Source organism: Tachypleus tridentatus, chromosome 1, assembly GCF_004210375.1.
Source record: "Tachypleus tridentatus isolate NWPU-2018 chromosome 1, ASM421037v1, whole genome shotgun sequence".
NCBI lineage: Eukaryota > Metazoa > Arthropoda > Merostomata > Xiphosura > Limulidae > Tachypleus > Tachypleus tridentatus.
The window spans coordinates 171,884,416-171,905,619 of NC_134825.1; the positions used below are offsets into that span (position 1 = coordinate 171,884,416).

Below are 21,204 nucleotides of genomic sequence, written 5' to 3' on the forward strand. Positions count from 1 at the left end.
ATGTTGGGGGGGTGCTGTAAACTCTCAACATCTCTGAGTCTACAGCTTTAATCGAAGAAATATGAAAGAAAACACCAGTTTAATTTATGCCAAAATGTTTGGAGATTCTTGTCATGTATCTTCAATATCACTATATTTTTGTTATTTTTTTTCTCTGATCCAGAAATTACTTCTACTGCCAATAATATAATTTAATATAGTTAATGCACACATTTGTATCTTAAAAAAAGAAGAAAATTGTTAAATGTAGAAATAAACTTGTTTACATAAGACCCTATTATGAACCACTACCATGGTTCATGATTATGAAACATTGAAAACCCAATTTTAAACTTGCCTTTTCACTAAGAATAGTTATTCTTCACAGTTATAAACTTATAACAATCTGAAACAGCCATGTTAAAAGAACTTCCAGCTCAAAACAGTGTTCTGAGATGAGTACTCTACCAACTGGGCCACCAGAAATATTTGGAAAGACAACTACAGAAATTTGTAGCAGTAAAATGGGAGAAGCAAGATACAATGGCAGAGTTTCAATTAGAAATAAAATGCTTTATTATGAAATTACTAATCACAATGTAGTTTGAATACTGTGTTATTACAAAATTTAAATACATGGATATCTTTATTAAAACAAGAAGGAAAGCTACATAAATACATACTGTACTTAGTAGAACTTAATCTAAAATACGTGTCACTTGAACATATGCTAGAGATAAATTACATGACTAGTTGAATGTAGGAAGGAAAGAAGTCTCAGCTCACTCACGATAGAAATGAATTTGCTTGAAAGCATCAAAATCACATTCACAAATAACCTTCTTGCTGTATCTAACCAATTAAAATATGTTGAACCATAATAATCCACTAGTATCTTTGCTTTATGTAATAGCTGTAAACAATTCCTCAACCTACCAGTTAAAGTATGAAACAAATAACCTCATAAACAGAATTTAGAACATAACCTTGATTAGATTTAGAAATAAGAACTTAAATAAAGGTAACTGTTTTTAGTAAGACATATTTCAGTAAATGAAGAGAGATTTTGGTGAAGAACTAGACTTCTACCACGTTATAACTATGTGGCATTTCATGTTGATGCAAGTTCTCACCTTCTTTAAACTTTTCGAAAACAAATGTTGTATTAGTATAGTTTTCATTCACACCTGTCTACTATGTTGCAGTGAAAATGTGTTTGAACTGTAAATGTTTTTCAGTTAGGTCTAGCAATTAGAATTTATATAAACCATAATATGAAATACTATAGATGTTATTGGACAACAGTATCAATATCATGACAACCAAGAACATCTTTCATATAAACTAATGTTTAAAAATGTAAAATATCTGAATGACATTGTCCTTACCAAAATTTAAAGAACTTTAAAATACATTAAGAATGTGTAGTTGACAAAAAAAAAGTGGAAAATTAATGTATCTGCCATCTGATCATGATCCTAGCAAAGTTTTAACAAAGTATTTGTTATTCAAAATGCATGGTTTATTATTAATAATATTGAAAATGAATATTGCTCTGATGTAGATTGTGTTCACATCTGTCTACTTTAATTTTCATGTTTGAAGCTAAGAAAAATTAATGTCCTATTTGTATAGGTTTTGTGTTCACGTTTTTACACTTATAAAGTGAGAAAAAAAAAAGAAACAGTTAATAATAATATAAGGCCCTTGAGAAAATTTTATGTTATTTTAATGAACATATAACATAATTAAATAATCATAACTAGCACATTAATATCCTTTTCAAAACCAGGCCTCTAATCTCAGAGCAAAATATGCTTTTTTTTTAAATATACTGATGTATATTTAATCTTTAAAAATGTGTCAATTAATAATAAAAATATATATTAAAATAATATTATTTATATCCACACAATAACATTTAAACACAAACCTTAAAAACTAAGATACTGACAAAATCCTTGGCTATTCATAAAGTATCTGGTGATAAATGTTTGGTAAGGAAGACGCCTTATGGCAAACTGTGTGTTATGGCATGTTACAGTTGTTGTGAAAATTTCACAAAATGAAGAATAATTAATAACATTCAAAAAACTTCTGCAAAAATATGTTGCATGTGGCAACAGGGGTCAGTGGGTTAGGGTGTCATTGGTGAAAACGTTTGGGAGCCACTCCCTTACAGTGAAGGGCACATAGAAATAAGGTGTATTGCAACAATAGAAAGTATTCAATGCAGGGTTATGCCCAAATATGACACCAAGAGCCACCTGTATGTTGCTATTTTTATGAAGAATCTGTGAGCTCCTTTAGGTTTTTTTCTAAATAAAATTTGATAACCCAACTGCCCCTGTTTGTATACTGAAAATGAATTAATGCTAAATGAGTGACTGTCTATATATGTATTAAAGGCATCATACATTGATATGCTCAGATGATTCAAGTTACATTACTGGAGAGACATTTAATAATGTCAAACTATATCAACAAATATACCAACTCAGGTTAAATAGTTAGTACATAGAATCACCAACAAAAGTTGTAATATTTTCAAAACTAGACCCAAAACTCAAGCACTTTAGAACAGTTGATTCTTCTTCTTCAACTATTTGAAAGCATTCGAGTTTTGGGTTTTATTTTGAAAACAAAGGTACCAGATCTGCACACTGCACAATCAAAGTTTTATTTTACAACTTTACTCAAGCCATGTAACATACAGCACACATAAATATTTCAAAACGTTTTTTTTTTTCTTTTAAGGCAATAATTAATTATTAATGGAGAACCACTAAGTGAAAGTAAAGAAGAGAATAATATGTCTACCACACCATATCTGCTATATCCAGTGCCAGTAAGATTTTCTGCTGAACACCAGGGCTCATCAGATTCAATAAGATATGGCAGACATTGTATTGGTTGAGAAGCTGTCTATATTATCAAATTGTTTGAGAATAACTGTTACAGTACAAACTGGATTACACTGGTGAAGTATAAATCCCTACAAGTCAAAATTAGGGTAGGAATTATTAAACACTGTATTATTTCTTTATTTTCATATCATATACATTATTAATTACAATATTGTATTAAATTAACTGATTCATCACTCAGAACAACTGACAAACCAGTAAGTCAGTTTTCTTTACACAAACATGTATTTTAGGTTTATCTACTTATCATAAAAAAAACTGATAAAAAAGTACTTGTTCTGATGGTATTTGAATAGGCCTGTAATTTTGTAAAGCATTTTAAAGAAGTATACAACTGACATAGAGTATTTCAGGAATTGTTAAATTAACTTTAGTTCATAAATAAATCAAAGAATAGCTAAAAACAATAAAAGAAACAAGACTGAAATGTATTTTTGTGAATTAATGTGTTTAAGTGCAGACTAGATGCCAGAAATCTTATGTTACCATAAAGACAATACAATCCCAGTAAACAGTCAGCCTTTGATAAAGGCATAAGTCAAAGTATCGAATTAAACCTTTCTCTTCTGGAGTTTTTTTATTGTATTTGTAATAGGTTAAAATAAACATATTTTCCTTCTTTCTACTTCCCATTTTTAACTCTTGAAATATTGGTTGTGTATTTCTCATGGGAATTGAAATAAGCTCACCAAATAAAGATATAAAAAGACAAAACATACCAACACAAAATGGTTCTTCACCACTCCAGGTTCCATCTTCTAAGCACCTTCTTTCCTTTAATCCACTCAGTGAAAATCCTTTTTCACAGTAATATCTGATCACAGAATCGTAAGTTATACCAGAAAAAGATACACTTCCATCTTTAGGGGATGATGGCTGTGGACATTTTTTAACTGCAATACCAATATTTCTTTTATTATACTATAAGTTGTGAAATGGTATAAAGGAATAAGCAGTCTAAGTTTCATTAAAATTTATAAATAAAAAAACTGTAACAATTTTTAAAGAACATCTCCACAAGTAGACATCTTACAAAGTAATGAGAACATTTTGATTGGAATAGCCTCAAAAGTGGTATGAAAGAAAAAAACACTGGTGTTATGTTAATCAGTTTCTTAAGCCACCTATCTTGTTGCTAGTGGCAGGGCAAATAGAATTTTAGATTGTATCTAGAGAAATACTATATGCAGGTCTAAAGAGATCATTGTAAAAATCACTGGAAATTGGCCAATTTGGAATTTTGTGTTCAATTACGGGCTCCTAATCTCAGAAGGAACATGGAATTGTTAGAAAGGATTATTTTCTCTTGAAAAAAAAAAGAGTTAAAGGAAATCTGATTGAGACTGTTAAGATTGTTGATGGAACTGTTAATTTACCTCCATTTTTTATTTTTATTCGTGAAAATGGTAACATTAAGAGACACATTTACTTTGACAGGAATCAAATAAATTTCAACTAACACAGTTTATTTTTCTGTAAAATTCATTATGACAGTTTGGTAAAAATATTGTCCACACAATTCGTTTATGAAATAGTAAAATCAGGTCAATTTTAATTCAGCTCTACAAGTTTTAACTACATCATATTGTACACAACCACTGCATTCAAAGCTGCTATTTTAAAATAGAGATGCACATCACTTATCTTGGAAATAGGAAAGTTGTCTGACAAACACATTACATTAGCAAGTTATTCAAGTTCAGTATTTAAGAAAGAGGACTCCATATATTCCCGAGTTGATTCCTTGTGCAAACAATGTACTTGCTACACTTTTTCTTGTAAAAAACACTGCTATCAACTGTTTGTGAAAACATTTTTATAAGAAACTTATATTTGTTACATATTTCTTTGTGAACAACTAATACATGTTTTCTGCATTTTTAGTCGTTAGTGATGAAGATATACTAGAAGTGAATAGGTAATATATTCTGAAAATATAGAAAACTATTTAGAAACAAATTTTTTGGCCTGTCTAATGTTAAGGAATAATGAAGGTAAAAGTATAAATGAAACAAGTATGTACATAAAGAAAGACATTAATCTAAAGAAACTTGAAACAACAGTTTCAAGATTTAGCCTAAAATATGTATTTTATCAAAAGTAGAAATTAACCTAAATGCTTACAAAGTAATATTGAGCCAGTACTTAAAAAAGTAAAAAACTTTGATTGAGAAATGTGTTGTTCAGGTTCATTGATTTCCAAAGGAAAAGTTGAACATCCTGAAGGAAAACAATCACACAAAAATTATTTATTAAATACAAGCACTATATTTTTTGCATAAACTGACTGGGTTTCTTGTTCTGTGTTGTCTGACTGCTGGCGTTTAAAAGAAGAAAACCAACACCAGGAGAATCAAGAGCAAGAGACTGACTTATAGAAACATGTGATTTAAATAAAACAAAGGAATTCAGATACTCTACACATTTCCAGGTTACACACTCCAAACAATGGTTCACACACAATTTAACTTAAGACATGGCAGCTGTATAGGTATTTTTGTATTGTCTTTTGAATAGGTTACTTTCCAATAAACCTACACAGAAACATAAATCTGCTGGCTTGAGATTCAAGGTCAAAGGTTGTAATATGTTGCCTTTATCTGAGTAAAAGTATTAGCATATGTTAACATATGGTTAATGGGAATGTTATAACTACACACAAAAGTGGAATGCAAACTTATAACATTATATGAATATATTTGAACAAAGATATATTATATACCAATTATGGGAGGATAAAATTATGGCTATTTCAGTCATTATATAGAAACCAGCCAAACTACTTATGTGATATCCACAGCTAACAAATTTGAAGAGGAGAATAATGGAAAATGAAAAGACTTTTTAATTTATAAAGATACATTAAACAGATAAAGAATTTGGATACAACAGTAACTGAATACATGTTTTTGTTCAAAAGCATAAACATATATATAAAAATGGTCACTGGTACATTGAAGTCATTTATATCTGTGAAAGGTATAGGGATTGCTCTTTAAGGATTATATCAGATGCTTTAAACTGAAAAGATGCCAAAATTACACACACAATTACAAAATAGTTAATGTAAAAACTTTTAGGCTTTCAGTCGGTTCCTGCAATGACATAAAAAATTTTGACAAATTGCTTGATGTCCACTTTAAAAAAAAATGACTTATCAAAAAAATTGTTGCTTATCGTGGTGACAACTGCAACACAAATTTTGGAGAAAGGGAAAAAACAATGTATATAATCGATTGAAGAAGGAACTTGGCAGAAATATTGTGGGTGTTGGTAGTGGTGCTCATATTGTACATAACTGTCTCCAAACTGCAGTTGATGTCCTTCCTACTGAAGTGGAAAGCTTGGTGGTCATAATTTACAAGTATTTCTATATTTACACTGTGCATGTTATACACCTAAAAGGATTCTGTGAGCTTGTAGAAATTGAGTAAAAGAGGGTACTCCAATATGAAAATATGTGATTTCTGTCTTTGTTACCAGCTGTCGAGAGAATTCTCCAAATTTATGAATGACTGAAGTCATATTTTTGTTCACAAGAACAGTGCCCACTGTTCATTAAAAGATTTTTTGAGAATAAATGTGGAAAAATGTATCTATGGTTTGTTCATGGGCTCGTTCAACAAAATTATTTTAGCCATGTTGAAAACAAGAGCAACTGCAAGTGATATTGTTGCAGAACATAATAAGTTGAAAACCAACCTGAGAGAAAGATGAGATAACAATTTTATTCACCTTGGTGTAAAAAATATACTCAGTAAGCTAAACAAGGAGGATGCCAGGTAGATTTGATTTAGGGGGGGAGGCTTTGGGGGTTGAGCCCCCCCAAAATAAAACAAGCCCCCCTTACCCAACAAATATTGTTACCTACATATATTCATAAAATATGGAAAACACAATCATCGTTGTTGCTTAACAATTAACATCAGAGTGACATAGATCTGTAGAACTCAACATCTTCATTCAGACAGAAGTATGTGTCATGGTCCCATAACAACGTACTCAATGCACTGAAACTCATGTGTTGTATTGCTGCTCCCTGTGTAATGCCATTCTATCTTGAGCTTTGACAAAGATTAGACAACCACGTTGATTTCAAGTTACAACTGATCATCAGGGAGTTTACTTGATAAACCAAAGGTTTCACAGGTATTTACCCATTAATTTCATTTATCTTTTATTGAAAAGTAAAAAACAGCATGCATGTATAAGTGTATTATGTATAGGTCAAAACTATGAAGCATATAGCCGGTGTTGTGTCTTCTGTGAGATCATTTTGCATTGTACTGATGATTGTGGCATACACTTAAAATTGTGACTTACAATCCAATTTAATGTTATACTTATGATTAGATAAAACCTTTACATGTTAACTGACAAAATAATATTTCTAAACAATTCTTTTGGGCTATTTAGAAGTACCTAATTTAATGTAATGTAGTAGTTACATTATTGTAACAGGTGCTTGTCACACTTATGATAATAAGAACAATATCACATCTAGTACTAGCCAAAGAGATGAACCAACACCAGATGCCAGGAGACACACCTTCTATGCCATCATAGACAGGATGCTCAAAGAGCTGAATAGAAGATTCTCCTCTGATACTTGCAGTGTTCTGATGGGTGCAACTGCATTGAACCCCAAACACTCTACATTTCTGGACAAGCAAGGACTCTTAGGAATAGCAGCAAACTATGGTGTGGCAGAGGATAACCTTGCAGTGGAGGTCCACCAGTTGAACTGGCTAATTGCCAGGAAGAAAGACAAGGGGCAGGAAGTATTCACACCATTGGAGCTTGCAACCATGCTGGAGCCATACAAGGATGCCTTCATGGATCTCCACAAACTTGTATGCATCGCTGTGGCCCTGCCTGTCACTTCAGCTGTCTGTGAGAGAAGTTTCTCATGTCTGAATCTTCTCAAGACATACTTGTGCAATAGCAGTGGTAACAACTGCACCAGCAACCTTGCTGTCATATCAGTAAACTCCAGGAGGACAAAACAACTTGATATTGATAGTGTTATAGACACATTTGCTGCCAATCACCAGAACAGGCACATTGTTTTGAAGTAATATTGACTATAAACACAACATGATGAAAGATAGTTAGCCTGATAGTCACCTTACTTTTCCTCAAAGTGTATTAACTTCACATGGGATAATTCGTTTCTGCTATGTAAACTATGTCTTTATGTTATATTTCTTTTGATTTGTAGCTTCACTCTTAATGGTATATTAAATGTTCAATCTAAGCTAATCTTGATTTTCTTTATTATTATGTATTACCTTGAGTGGAATTTAGGTGAGCTTCCTCTTTTACATATACACATATTTTCATAAACAGATTATTTTTAATTTGTAATAATGAATTATTAATCACAGTATGAGTTTCCAACGAAAATTGCATTAAAAACGCAGTTCAAAATAGCACAGCTTTCTGAAATGTATCTTGGTATTTACATTATTATATTTTACCATCTATACTTCACATTGATGGCATTTTGGAAAGCCCCTCCACAGTTTACCTCAGCCCCCCCACAGGCCCCCCAATGAAAATATCCTGGTGCTGCCACTGATTAGGAAGGAACTTACCAGTTTTTACGATTGATGCCTGTCTTATACTGAGCTGTAGGAAAACAGTTTTGGCGGTGGGGAATACTTTGTTTGGATAAAAAACAGTGTTTTCGAGTAGCCTGACATAGAAGCAGCTGCTGAACAAAATGAATGAAACACTTGGAAAGGCTGAAGTCAATGTTAATGATCTATTTGATAAAGTTGTTCTTGTTAAATCCTTCTGATCATCAAAATGTGGCAAGTGGAAAACAAAAAGAAATAGGTTGTGAAGAAAAATGGAACTTTTCAACCATTTCAAAGATCAAAGTATTTCTGTACCTAATCTCAGGTAAGTTATGGAGTACATTTGTTTGTTTACCAGGCAATTCTGGCCCTGTTGAAAGAGTATTTTTGGTGATGAATAGCATTTTGTCTCAAGAAAAAGATCTAATGAATGAATCAACACTAAAAGGACTGTTGCATTGTAAACTCAATATTGACTTGAGTTGCAGTGAGTTCTTTGAAAAAATAAAAACTAATAAAGATTTTTAAAGAAAATTCATTCAAATGAAATATATGAATGGTAAAAAAAAGTGTTCAGTGAAAAATTAATGAAATTTTGATGTTCCTTGCCTTGCTGAATTTAAATAGATGTTAAGATATAAACTACCAGTATTCCTTTTTTTGTGGCAGCATTAAAGTTTAAGGGGAGTTAGGCTATGAAAGCACTTTTTTATTATACCAGTGTTAGTACCTATAATAGAAACTGAAAACTGTCCCAGTTTGAGGCTTGGAAATTATATTAAGCCTACTTTTTTATCATCATGTGTATTCTTTATTATTATAAAACAAAGAGGGATGGCTTTGGAATATCTTGAACAGAAGCATGATGGCATTCTGGCCCACTTCAAACAATGCTTTAAACCCAAATCAGATCTAATTTTGGTAAAACACAAAAAAATGTAAATTCGTTGTCAACTTATGACAAAAATCACATTCTATTTAACACAATAAAATAAAATATATACTGAGATGAAAATAATCTTACTTTCACATCTTGGAACTGAACTACTCCATTGACCATTTGGAAGGCAAAACAGTTCTTTTTTACCAACAAGTTGATAACCTTTATTGCATTCAAATCTTATGCTACGTGGAAATTCAAACACAAAATCCAGTTTTCTGCCATTTCTGGGATCACCAGGATCACCACACGTCACCACTGAAAAAAAAAAAAATCCTATTTGAAATGTTCATAATAATACCTGGGTGCATCAGAAAACATTATTTTCTCTATTGAATTTTAATTTTTAATTATAATATTTATAAATTTAATATACTCTGAATTGCTTTACTTTTATATTAAAATATATAGAAACCAGATTAAACAGGAAATGAGGTCACTGAGTGATAACACAATTTACAGAGCTTACTAGTTGACTAAGGAAATAGTTCTTTTACATATACTTGTGCTCATGTTATAGCAAATTAATATTTAGTGTTATTTTATAAAGATTGCTGAGGGATGAAAGTTCTGGGTGATTGTAACAACTGTTTCTACTCTTAAAAAGAAGGGAGTTATGGAAGAATGCAGAACATTATTAAATTCACTGTTAATCTGAAACATTTTAAACAAGATGTTAGAAAACTTTGTCCCAGACAACTCAGATATAGTGTCCCATAATGTGTCACTTAATAAATGATGCTATACATATTATGTTCTCTTTTGCATAATCCAATGAATATATTAGGTTTTTAAATGGTTTAGACTTTACTCACTGAGGACACTGTTATCAGCATCACTTATTTTGACTCTCAAACAGTTTCATGACTAAGGTTTTTCCAATAAAAGTAAACATGGATATTTTCACAGTTGAAATAAAATTTGTTTGAAATCATCAACACTGCTCATACAGTCCACTCTCTGTATATTACCAATTGTAAAACTTAATCACTAGAGTGAAGAAACATCTTAGCTACATGTGACAGACATAGGGGAGCTTTATATTCAGGGTGATTTTGGATAGAAAATAAACTTTCTCAAGAAACCCCAGATAAGGTCCTTCACCAATGTGTGCTAAAACAGAGCAGAAGAATAAGGCAGGCCTCTTTTGGACATTAACAATGCCTCAGATACACGGCAATATTGGTACCAGGTGCCCAAACCAGTATTTCACAATGGTGATTCAGAGAGACTGATGGAGCAAACACATGAGGGTGTGCTCAATACAGATAAGCAAGAGCCTGTGGTCCCTGATAACCTTATACATAAAAACTAGGTAATTTTGGTCAGTTTATTTCTAAGTATATGATGTACATGCATATTTTGGTATGGTTTTATATATATAAATACATATGTACGTTTAATGTGCCCTCAAAACAGTGGTCAAATTTAAATTCATACATGTGTTGAGAGATGGGAAGTGGGTTGACTAATTCCCAACATCTTACAGCATATGGATGGAAAGCACCTTAATGTCTGGAACATAGTGTTTGCTGAGTGTACCACAGTTTTGGCCAGTGAAGAGTCAAACAAACAATCTATAATATCGTGTTAAAAATGGGAACGTTTGGACTCCATAGGAATTTGGATGCTTACTTAAGTCATCTAATGAGATTTCATAAAAAAGCCTTTCATTCATACTACTTGCTAATCCCACTGATATTCTTTTACATGGGACAGAATTTATTCATTATTTGTAAAGATTTTTTTCTTCTCATTAGTGTGGTTATACAGCATCTGCTAAACTGTACTAATATAACACAAACTGGATGCTGAAGCAGAAGTTAAAAAGAAATGGATACTGTATTATCTAATTCAGATCCAAAACAACATTAGATATCTGTGCCAACCATCAAAAATTGGCCAAATCATCAACCAACAACTTCACTGTGCAGACAATACAAGATTATACAGAGTAATCTTCATCCTTTTGATAAACAGGCCCAACTTCCATGGCAGAATGATTATTCAGTAAAATTTACCACCTTGAAGATGTCTAAAATGTATAGTCAGTTAAAAGAGCAAGAAGAATTCAAAGTTGCATGGGGAGTAACTTCAATGGGTATATCCTCAATTGCCTTCAATTTCAAGAGGAATTTGGTATGTTGTGATGAAGATCTTTCCACCAAAATGTCTCCAGACCATAACTTCTTTACTGACTTAGAAGAGCCAGAAAGCTCCTCTAATCTCTTGAATAAAGAATGCATAATTAGAAATCAAGGTACAGAATCCGACTGTGATGGTGACTGCGCAACAGATTTGTGGTCGTTTTCGGATTATCTGTTTTTCCAAGTATTTCATTTTTATTTATTTTTCAAAAATGGGGGTATCTATTATAAAGATACTGACCCCACCCACCATGAAGCCCTATGAGGAAATGCACTACAATGCCAAACAACATCAGAGTTTCATGAGCACTATACCTAAACATCAGCATCAGACACAATGCTCACAACACCTGTTGAGAGTGCCCAACACTGGTATTCAGTTAACTCTAGCCAAAATGGACCAACCAATTGACCCTTCATGGGCCACCACACACAGCAAAGACATGATTGGATGTTTAGATCCCAGAGGAGGTAAACTGAAAGTGCAAGACCTTCTCTGGGAAGTCCCCTCACCATGTACAGGAATCCACCTCAAGGGGACTTCAAAAGGGATGCTAAAACAAAATTATAATGAAAGGTTTGAATACAGTGAGTAGGTTATCACATATGAAATCTAATTCTGTATGGCTTAATAGTTATTTCATTTTACACCTCTCACAGAGATATGTAGCAGTGACGTGAGATGTACAAGCTCACTGAACAAATCAATAAGTTGAGGCACTATGTCATTAACAAGTCTTTAGAAACCTGTGTCAGAAATTAGAAGCAACTGAAAAGGCTCAATTTTACAATCCAGTGTCAGCTGATGAAGACATTTTTTGTAGTTTATGAAGAACTGAAAAAGGAAGTGTATGTAAGAGTGATTTTTTTCACTCTGATGATCATTCAAATATCTATATCAGCTTCCTAACTAGTATTAAGTCATTTGACTGAAAAGAAATGGCACTTATTTCTTTTCAAGCTACTGACTTCGTGCTATCAAACAATATTTAATAATTAGATGTGAGTGTGATATTTTGTAGTAATCACTCTGTCTGTAAAGCAAGTTATAATGGCATTCCTGTGGAGCAGACTGGATTAAAAAGTTAAAACTACTAAGTTCCATTTACGTTAAAATTTAGTCAATAAATGTTTTTTCAATTTATTTCACTGACTTAAGTTGCAGTTCATTACTTTATCTTTCATTGTTAAACTTTATTATTGTGCAGATACTTTCAGGGTGATTTCAGTTCTGTTTCAACTGAATGTTTTTAATTTATATGTTAAATGTTTTAAATGATGACTTTCTGGCCATATTATCTCACCCTTAGCTTTATTTAGTTTCTATATTTTCGAGTTAGTATATGTTACATATTTAGATACATTAAATTTCACATGTATCCTATTTACTTTACTTTAAATAATTTTAAGTTCATAGGTCAACGTTTAGAGTTTTCTGGTCCTTTTGTTTATAACCCTGAGTTTGTTTATTAAAATATTATTGGCATATTTTATACTTTGTTTTAATGTCACTTTAAGTTTTTACTTCAGATTTTGTGTACAGATTTATTTTATGGTTTAATTCAGTTTATATTTAACTTGATTTTGATTGGTTTGGTTTGTTTTGAATTTCGTGCAAAGCTACACAAGGGCTATCTGGGACAGACATTCATAATTTAGCAATGTAAGACTAGAAGGAAGGATGCTAGTCATCACTACCCACCACCAACTCTTGGGCTACTCTTTTACTAACAAATAGTGGGATTGACTGTCACATTATAAAGCCCCCACAGCTGGAAGGGTGAACATGTTTGGTGTGACAGGGATTCGGACTCACAACTCAGATTACAAATTGAGTGCCTCAACCACCTGGCCATGCAGGGCCTTGATTTTGATAATTTATCACTTTGTGAATAACTATATATTCTTATATGTTTATGCATTTTAGTTAAATTTATTAATTGTATTATTTCGATTTTCATTTACACAACTAGATACACAATGTAAAAGAAGACAATATTTTATGCACTCCAAATCAGGTGATACCTCAAGATACTTCCTGCCTTGTTTTTATTTTGGAATGACCAAGAAGGATATGAGTAATGCATGGATGTAAAGTAAAATGCCATTACAGAATGTTTTATATAACACTATATTCTCTTGGTGTGAATAAACTGTAGAAATACTGAAATGAAGTTTTAAACTGTAAGAATAATATAATATTTCCACTATAAGTGCTATCTGTAAACTTTTGATTACTTGTGTATAAATTAGATTTCACATATGCTTTTATCCAATCAAGAATCATTTTGGTCTGGTCTTCCTTTTCTGGGAATAAAGTTAAACGTGCATAATATTTGCTATCAAACCTATTTATATGGAGCTATGATTTTTATTGCAATGGTTATCAGCCTAATGAAAATACTAAAGTGAGAATTAATTACAAATGTTAGTGCCATTACCATAGAATTTGTTATTGCAGATATTTCTCTATTTTCCTTCATGTGTTTATTTCGACTCTCTCTTGAACTACTTGCATAAGTTATCACTTTGAAAAACTTGTAAATCACATTTTCAACACAATGGACTTATGTGTGAGACGAGAAATTAGACATTAATGATAATTCATGATCTTACAATATGTCACAGTCAAAGGGATGCTCGTTTTCAGATATTGTTCTTTTGCTATTAGCAAAAAAAGCTGTTACAATCACAACTGAATGAAGCTGGCTCATTTGTTTGCTGCAACAACTCATTGCTCCTTAAGGAAGACAATCTGTGCAGCAAGCTTTGAAGATGCAACTTTAAATAAAGCAGAAGAAAAGAAAAGAGAAGGATCACAGTAGTAGCTGAAATGGTATAATCTCAACCAGAATAAACTTCCATGATGCTTACATTAAAGAAAACATTAGTACAAGCCCAAGCTCTCCTGTGGCAAGCATGAAACAGTATTTCAGCACAGCCACACTACAAGCAGCAAAAGCAGGCTGTCATTACAAGCTCTTTTATGCGCAGTGTGTAACTCCTTCTAAAAAAGCAGTCTAGGCAGGACAAATGATATATGTACTATGGCTATACAATACCAAATTATTTGAATAAAACTAACCATATCTTGTTTCCAGATAAAATAGGAGGAATGTCCCATCTACCCAATTTTGCAGCATTTACAGGAGAGATCCAAGCAGGATATTTTGCTGTAGATTCTGTCTTATTAAACTAACAGAGTAAAGGTTGGATTAGACCACTTGTGTCCAAAGACATGGTGGATGACCCAGGTTGCACAGAGCTGATGGAACTTGGTATGTACTAGTAAACATTTACAGAAGTAGGACTGAGTTATAGCTAATACAGGAGCCTCTAAAACCATGGTTGATCTTGCAGTGTACCCAACACTCAAAGTAAACTACCTCTTCAACCAAAGTATGCACATTTAACTCTGGCTAATATTAAACTATTAAAGAAAATTATAAAACACTTCTCTTGCTCAGTCTAGGTTGTCCAAGTCACAGAATGAAGGAAGTGGTCTATGATCTTGGTTAAGATACTGGTATCTGATGGATAGGCCTACAGTAAGAACTATCAACCAGTTTCACTTGTACAACTGGTCAACTACAGTTCTTCAGCAAAGTGAGTTAATGCTATTCATACAGGGATAGAGAAAATGGACTCTAAAAATACATCTTAAGGAAGGAACCACAGTACTTCCTGGTGTACAAGTGATTTGCCAGGGTATATCATAGATAAGTCTCGTGAATTGTCATAAGTTATCACTGCAGTCGTCTGATGTGTTACCATAAATGATTTTCTTCTCTGAAACTCACAGATTACTTGAGCACAAGGAAAAATATACATATAAGTTTATCCAAGAAGTTCCCTACTTTTCTACTAATTCAAGTAACTGGCATGGCCAAGCGCGTAAGGCGTGCGACTCGTAATCCGAGGGTCGCGGGTTCGCGCCTGCGTCGCGCTAAACATGCTCGCCCTCCCAGCCGTGGGGGTGTATAATGTGACGGTCAATCCCACTATTCGTTGGTAAAAGAGTAGCCCAAGAGTTGGCGGTGGGTGGTGATGACTAGCTGCCTTCCCTCTAGTCTTACACTGCAAAATTAGGGATGGCTAGCACAGATAGCCCTCGAGTAGCTTTGTGCGAAATTCCAAAACAACAACATCAACAACAATCCTTTTGTATGTTACGTTAAATATATAATGTGTTGGTATATGTATAGCTAATGATCTATAACTAGGTAGACTTATAATTTCTAAATTAAATATTAACTCAAACTTACCAAAAAATGTCTGCGTAAAATTAATTTTTATAACATATAACAATAAAATTACCGGTTCAGTAGCAGACGATAAACGCGTACAGCAACGAAAAAACGTCGTTTTATGTACCTTCACTTGAGGAAGGTGTGACATGTGCAGTGAAGGGGCGGACTAACAAGCTTTGTTTGTTTGTTTGTATAAGACAAGAGGGAAGCCAGTTGTCAACACCACCCACTGCTATCTCTTGGGCTACTCTTTTATCAGCGAATAGTGGGATTGATCGACACATAATAATGTGCTCCCTCCTCTCTCCACAAACATAAGGTTAAAAGGGTGAGCATGTTTAGTGAGATGAAGGTTCGAACTTGCAACTCTCAAATTGCAAAAGTTGAGCGTCCTAACTACCAAGCCATCATGGCAGGTGCAAATGAGTGTAAAGATGTGTCTAGGAAGCATTACCCATAGACTGAAGGTCGTTGTTGCTATCACTGATATCCTTGAGAAGGATATACAGTTGAATTCGTCAGCTTGTTTTGTATGTACAATCTATGAACTAGTATTCTGTGGGAGATTTATCCAGGGTTACTACACCATGCCCAGGAACAATGGATTGCATGATTATACAGTAAGCTACAATACCCATCCATGTGCAAACGTGATGTACTGTGTACAGTCTAATATGTCGGTGCTTTGTAATGCAAGAAATTAAGTGTTTCTTGTTCTGAAAGCAAGCAGTGTTAGCTCGGGTAGTTGTGTGTCCAAGTATCGTTCTGCATATATTCGGCAGTAATACAAGAGTTACTACAATTACACTGCAACGAAGATGGAGTCCATCGTTATCAATATATCTTAGAAACATATATTACTGGCTGTTTTATGTAGACCCCACTGTACTCATGGAACAAACACGATATATACTTGTGATGTTAGAAAAACACGTGTGTTCAATAAGTGTTGTTAGAAATCACACGTTGCAGTAGGAGCTGGAATGTAACTTGCTGTTATCTCAGCAGGGAATAAATCTCTAATCTGAATAGAACCTTATGATAAGCTCGACTGAATTCGTAATGACAAGAAACCCACTTGAAGTAAAAATGTATTTTAAGACGGCTGATATGAGTATTAAAACTTTTATTAAAATAGAGGACAACGTTTCGACCTTCTTAGGTCATCTTAACACAAACCTGAAGATGATCTAAGAAGGTCGAAACGTTGTTCTCTACTTTATTTTAATAAAAGTTTTAATACCCATACCAGCCGTATTGGGATACAATCTCGACAAAGTTCAGGTCAGAAACACTTAAGGTTAAAATACAGCTGTCCTTAATTTGTATAACGAGTGGCCATAAGGAAGGGAGACCAACCACTGGCACCTGCTACCAAAAGGGCTTTACGTGGTTTTTCGGACAAAAGAACTGGACTGGTTGTCATAATTAACAGTTTGCCACTTTTTATGCCTGCTAAGTTTCATTGATAAAACAAAATTACAGCATTCTGACAACTAAAATAAATGTTTATGTTACACATAACGTCACGACATTTTGTGTTAAAGATTTAAATGTTTAATGTAGAATATCACGTGCATACCAATAGTTTATTATCTGTTCCTAAGACGAAACAACATCAAGTCAAATGAACATTTTCTGTTGCCTTCTGTATTGCATTCTGTCCAAAATATGTTTAACCATTGGAGATATACTGTTACAGAGTTAACCTTTTTAGAGATTTCTAGTTGTAGAGTAACCGCTTTTATTGTCATTTATTGACACTCAATTTTAATACATTTTAACACGAAAATCTTGACATCTCCTACTGATACCTTTAGATATAACATTTCTTTTAGATACTCTTCTTACTTCAAGAAGCTTTCGCAAACGCTCAGAGAGTTAAGATGAATAAATTTGTTTAGGTACAACCTTACCATTTGTCACGCCTCTTTTTAAGCAGGAATTACTGGTGGACCAAAGATTAAAGGCCACAGTTTTTATTTCATTCAGTCTATTATTCTTTATCCAAAACAGAAACACGATGTCTTACTAGGTTAACACTTATTAAGACAAGCTTCTCTGGAGCAAAACTTACTTCTTTAAAATAATATTCTGTTATAAAAGCGCCAATTTTTCAAGGCGGACTAAAATTGAAGGTGAATATATTAAAAGGTGTGTGTAAAAACACCTGCCATTCAATGTAAATATATCTACATTACAAAATATAGAGATGAAATACTAATTATGCATGTTAACCTAACCAAACTATAATAAATTTCACGCAAACATAAAAATGTATACATAACGGATATCAATTTCAACAATAACATAGGTTATATTTAGTTTACCTAAGTCTCACATTTCAAAGTATATTATAAACCATCCGAATTATTATATTTTAATGTTTTGCCAGCGTGGTGTTGGATACCTTTAATATTTGAATAAGAATTTACTTATCACTATTTCTATCTACTTTCTGGGTTGAAATTAAGAATTTATACTCCAGTTTATCAGTATCGTTTCTGGACACACAGTTATACAAATCCTACCACCGCCTCGAGTCATACAAGATAACAGCATCGTTTTGTAATTCCAACTGTGGTACTTACCAGCATACAGAGGCCTTGCATATACAGTCAAGATAAGTATACTGATCGTCAAAAACATCCTCGTTTATTAATCTTTTGTAGAACTGTACGGCGAGTTATAGACGTTAGCTTCATTATTTAGTGCACTTTGAAACGCTGTACGTGTTTCATGGTTTACCATGTAAACAAGTTATCATGTTACAACTTTTTCTTGGAACCATGGAGGTAAGGGTGGTGTGTGATTTTAAGAACGTTTTATTTGTTAGTATAAAATTTCATTCTTAGAACTTCCTAGATACGCAATTCCTTTCCGGTTAGTTACAGGAATATGGGAAGTAGAACATTCTAACCATGCTTATGTACAGTAAGTACAAAACAGTCGTATTTTTTCTGGTTTCTGCTTACAGATTGGTCTGCAGCTTAAGAAATAAATGCTGTACTTATTATTTTATTATTTCATATGAAATACTTTCCAATGCATATTGCCTATCTTTTGATTTAGAATGCACTGTACAGTGCTATGTACGATAAAATACAATTTCTTTTTTTTCCCAATTTTTTTTCTCCCGAAATCTGATAAACTATCCGATCAGACAAGGCTTAGGAAGCAAGGTTGCCAGTATTTGAGAGGTGACTATCACGAGTTAGGCCTATTAAGTAAAATATATTAAGAGAACCGATTTCATAATTTACCCTGTCTTGGGACCTAGTATTAGTTATATATTATTTTAACAAGCATAAGCATTTATAACAAGTTTCAGTATCTGAAATGACATTTTAATTTACAGTGACTTGATTTATTTTTTTTATTTTCTTATGAAATAAATTCTATTTTTTTAAAATTGTTTTACAATTTCCAAGCTTCGCGTAGAGTATAATTAGAAGTAGCAAAAAAGTTATTAAATTTACCTGCTTTGATAACTACAGAAGAAGAATTCATATCATAAAAATATGTTTTATTCTACAATTTACTCTGTAAATAATAGAAGATATAAGTGGTTGTTTACAAATACTATAATTTTTTTTAAGCTTCTTCAATTTCTAACGTTTCACAGCATAAACAAGTGAACCTGACGATGACCGAAGAAGGTCGAAACGTTGTTCGCTCTTCTATGTAAAATATTTTCTCAACCCAAACGAGCCGTTTTGCATATAAATAAACAAGTTTGATTAAAACATTGAACTTGCAATCTGTTGGTCGCAAATTGAATTCCCGTTACCGGTCATGCTCGTTCTTTCAGCTGCTTGGACATTATAATGTCATTGTAAATTCCACTATTCGTTGTTAACAAAGCAGCCCAAATGTTTACAAGCTGCCTCCCTGTAGTCTACCACTGCTGAAGTTAGGACTCGGGCATAGAAATCCATAGAGTAGCTTTGCGCTGAAGAAGTATTGCTAATTAGCGCCACCTATTCAAACCTACTTACCCAGACAGACATAACTGGAGACTCTTATTTCAGTTACTCTTGTCTTGGTACGTTTTTCAGTACACTAAATTAGTCGTTTATTGACTGTTGTCTGAAATATTTTAATTTGACACTTCTGGACGTTCCATTAGACAAACTATACGGTTGTACTGAAAACATCTTAAAGTTTTGTTTAAAATGTTGGAGGTAGTTCAAGACAGAGTCATGTGTGGCCTAGTGATTAGTTTGCTAGGTTGTTCAGCTGATGATTTGTGCTCTCTTACTGCAGAACAATAAAAATAAATAAAAAGAGCTGACAGTTTGGGACCGTTTGTGCATTTTAAGAATGGCGGCCAAATTTTACTAATTAGCTTGACAAGAGTAACTCAAGAGTTGGAGGTTTCTAGTGCTGTTTAGCTGTCTTCTGTCTAGTATATCATTTCTAAATTAGAAATGATTATCATAGATATTCGTTGTATAGCTCTATGCAAAATTTAACAAACAAATAATCCAAGGTCCGATGGAGTTACCAAACCAGGATTTTTAAGATGTTGTGCATGTAGATGATGAATAAAAAAGGTAATATCAAAAGCTGTTTGGTTCTTGTTAAGTGCAAAGCCACACAATTGGCTAATTTGTCCTCTGCTTACTGCAAGTATCGAAATAACATTTTTAGTGTCATAAACATGCAGACGTGCCCTAAACCACTGGGGAGCGAGACAGAAAGATAAAACTAGATAAAAAGTTACGAAATCCAATGTTTTTAACCAGTTCATGAAGATCTCTTAAACTCTTTGCAAGAGACAATCTTATCGAAAGGTGGTTCTCTACTGAGTCCGCCATAAGTTTATGGTCTTATAATGTTTAAATCCGGTTTTCAATTCCCCGTTGTGGATAGAACACAGTAGCCTATTGTGTAGCTTTATACTAAAATAAATAATATCAAAAATTGGATTTCTATTCCCTATGGTGGATAGAACATAAATAATCCATTGTGTAGCTTTGTACTAAAACAAATTTTTTCAAAAATCGGGGTTCTATACTTTAAACATGAGAAACCCGAGAGAAGAAATGTTGTTTACAGATAAAGCAAACAGCTTTGGTACTTTTAAGATTTACGCCAGATGTTTCTTCAATTAATGTAAATAGACTCAGTAATGACACACCATCGATAAAGTTGCCGTGAGAAAATATTACATCTCTCTCACTAAGTTCCATATTTGAATCTTAGCCGTCATGGTTATCTATATGTTTTTGTCTTTCGCATGTTTTAAAATCTCATAAAACTGACTTTCTTATGTTATTGATGTAGTGGTCTTACTCGACTTTTACTCTCTATTTTTTCCAGTAATTATCATGTTTTTAGGTTTTTTCTTTCTCATTATGTGTCCTCCTAGGAAAC

General features: G+C 33.0%; 1 protein-coding gene across 3 annotated transcripts in view; it reads right to left on the minus strand.

Annotated features, from left to right (window-relative positions):
• Window positions 1-18,585, minus strand: part of LOC143230312 (uncharacterized) — a 138,336-nt gene extending 119,751 nt beyond the window's left edge. For all 3 annotated transcript variants that reach the window (XM_076463628.1, XM_076463635.1, XM_076463618.1), the window contains exons 1-3: window positions 18,417-18,585; window positions 9,513-9,686; window positions 3,626-3,799 (exon numbers count right to left, since the gene is read on the minus strand). In XM_076463628.1, coding sequence (XP_076319743.1) covers window positions 3,626-3,799; window positions 9,513-9,686; window positions 18,417-18,474 — 406 coding nt within the window. In that variant the 5' untranslated portion in view covers window positions 18,475-18,585. The remainder of the gene's footprint in view (window positions 1-3,625; window positions 3,800-9,512; window positions 9,687-18,416) is intronic.
• Between the last annotated feature and the right edge of the window lie 2,619 nt (window positions 18,586-21,204).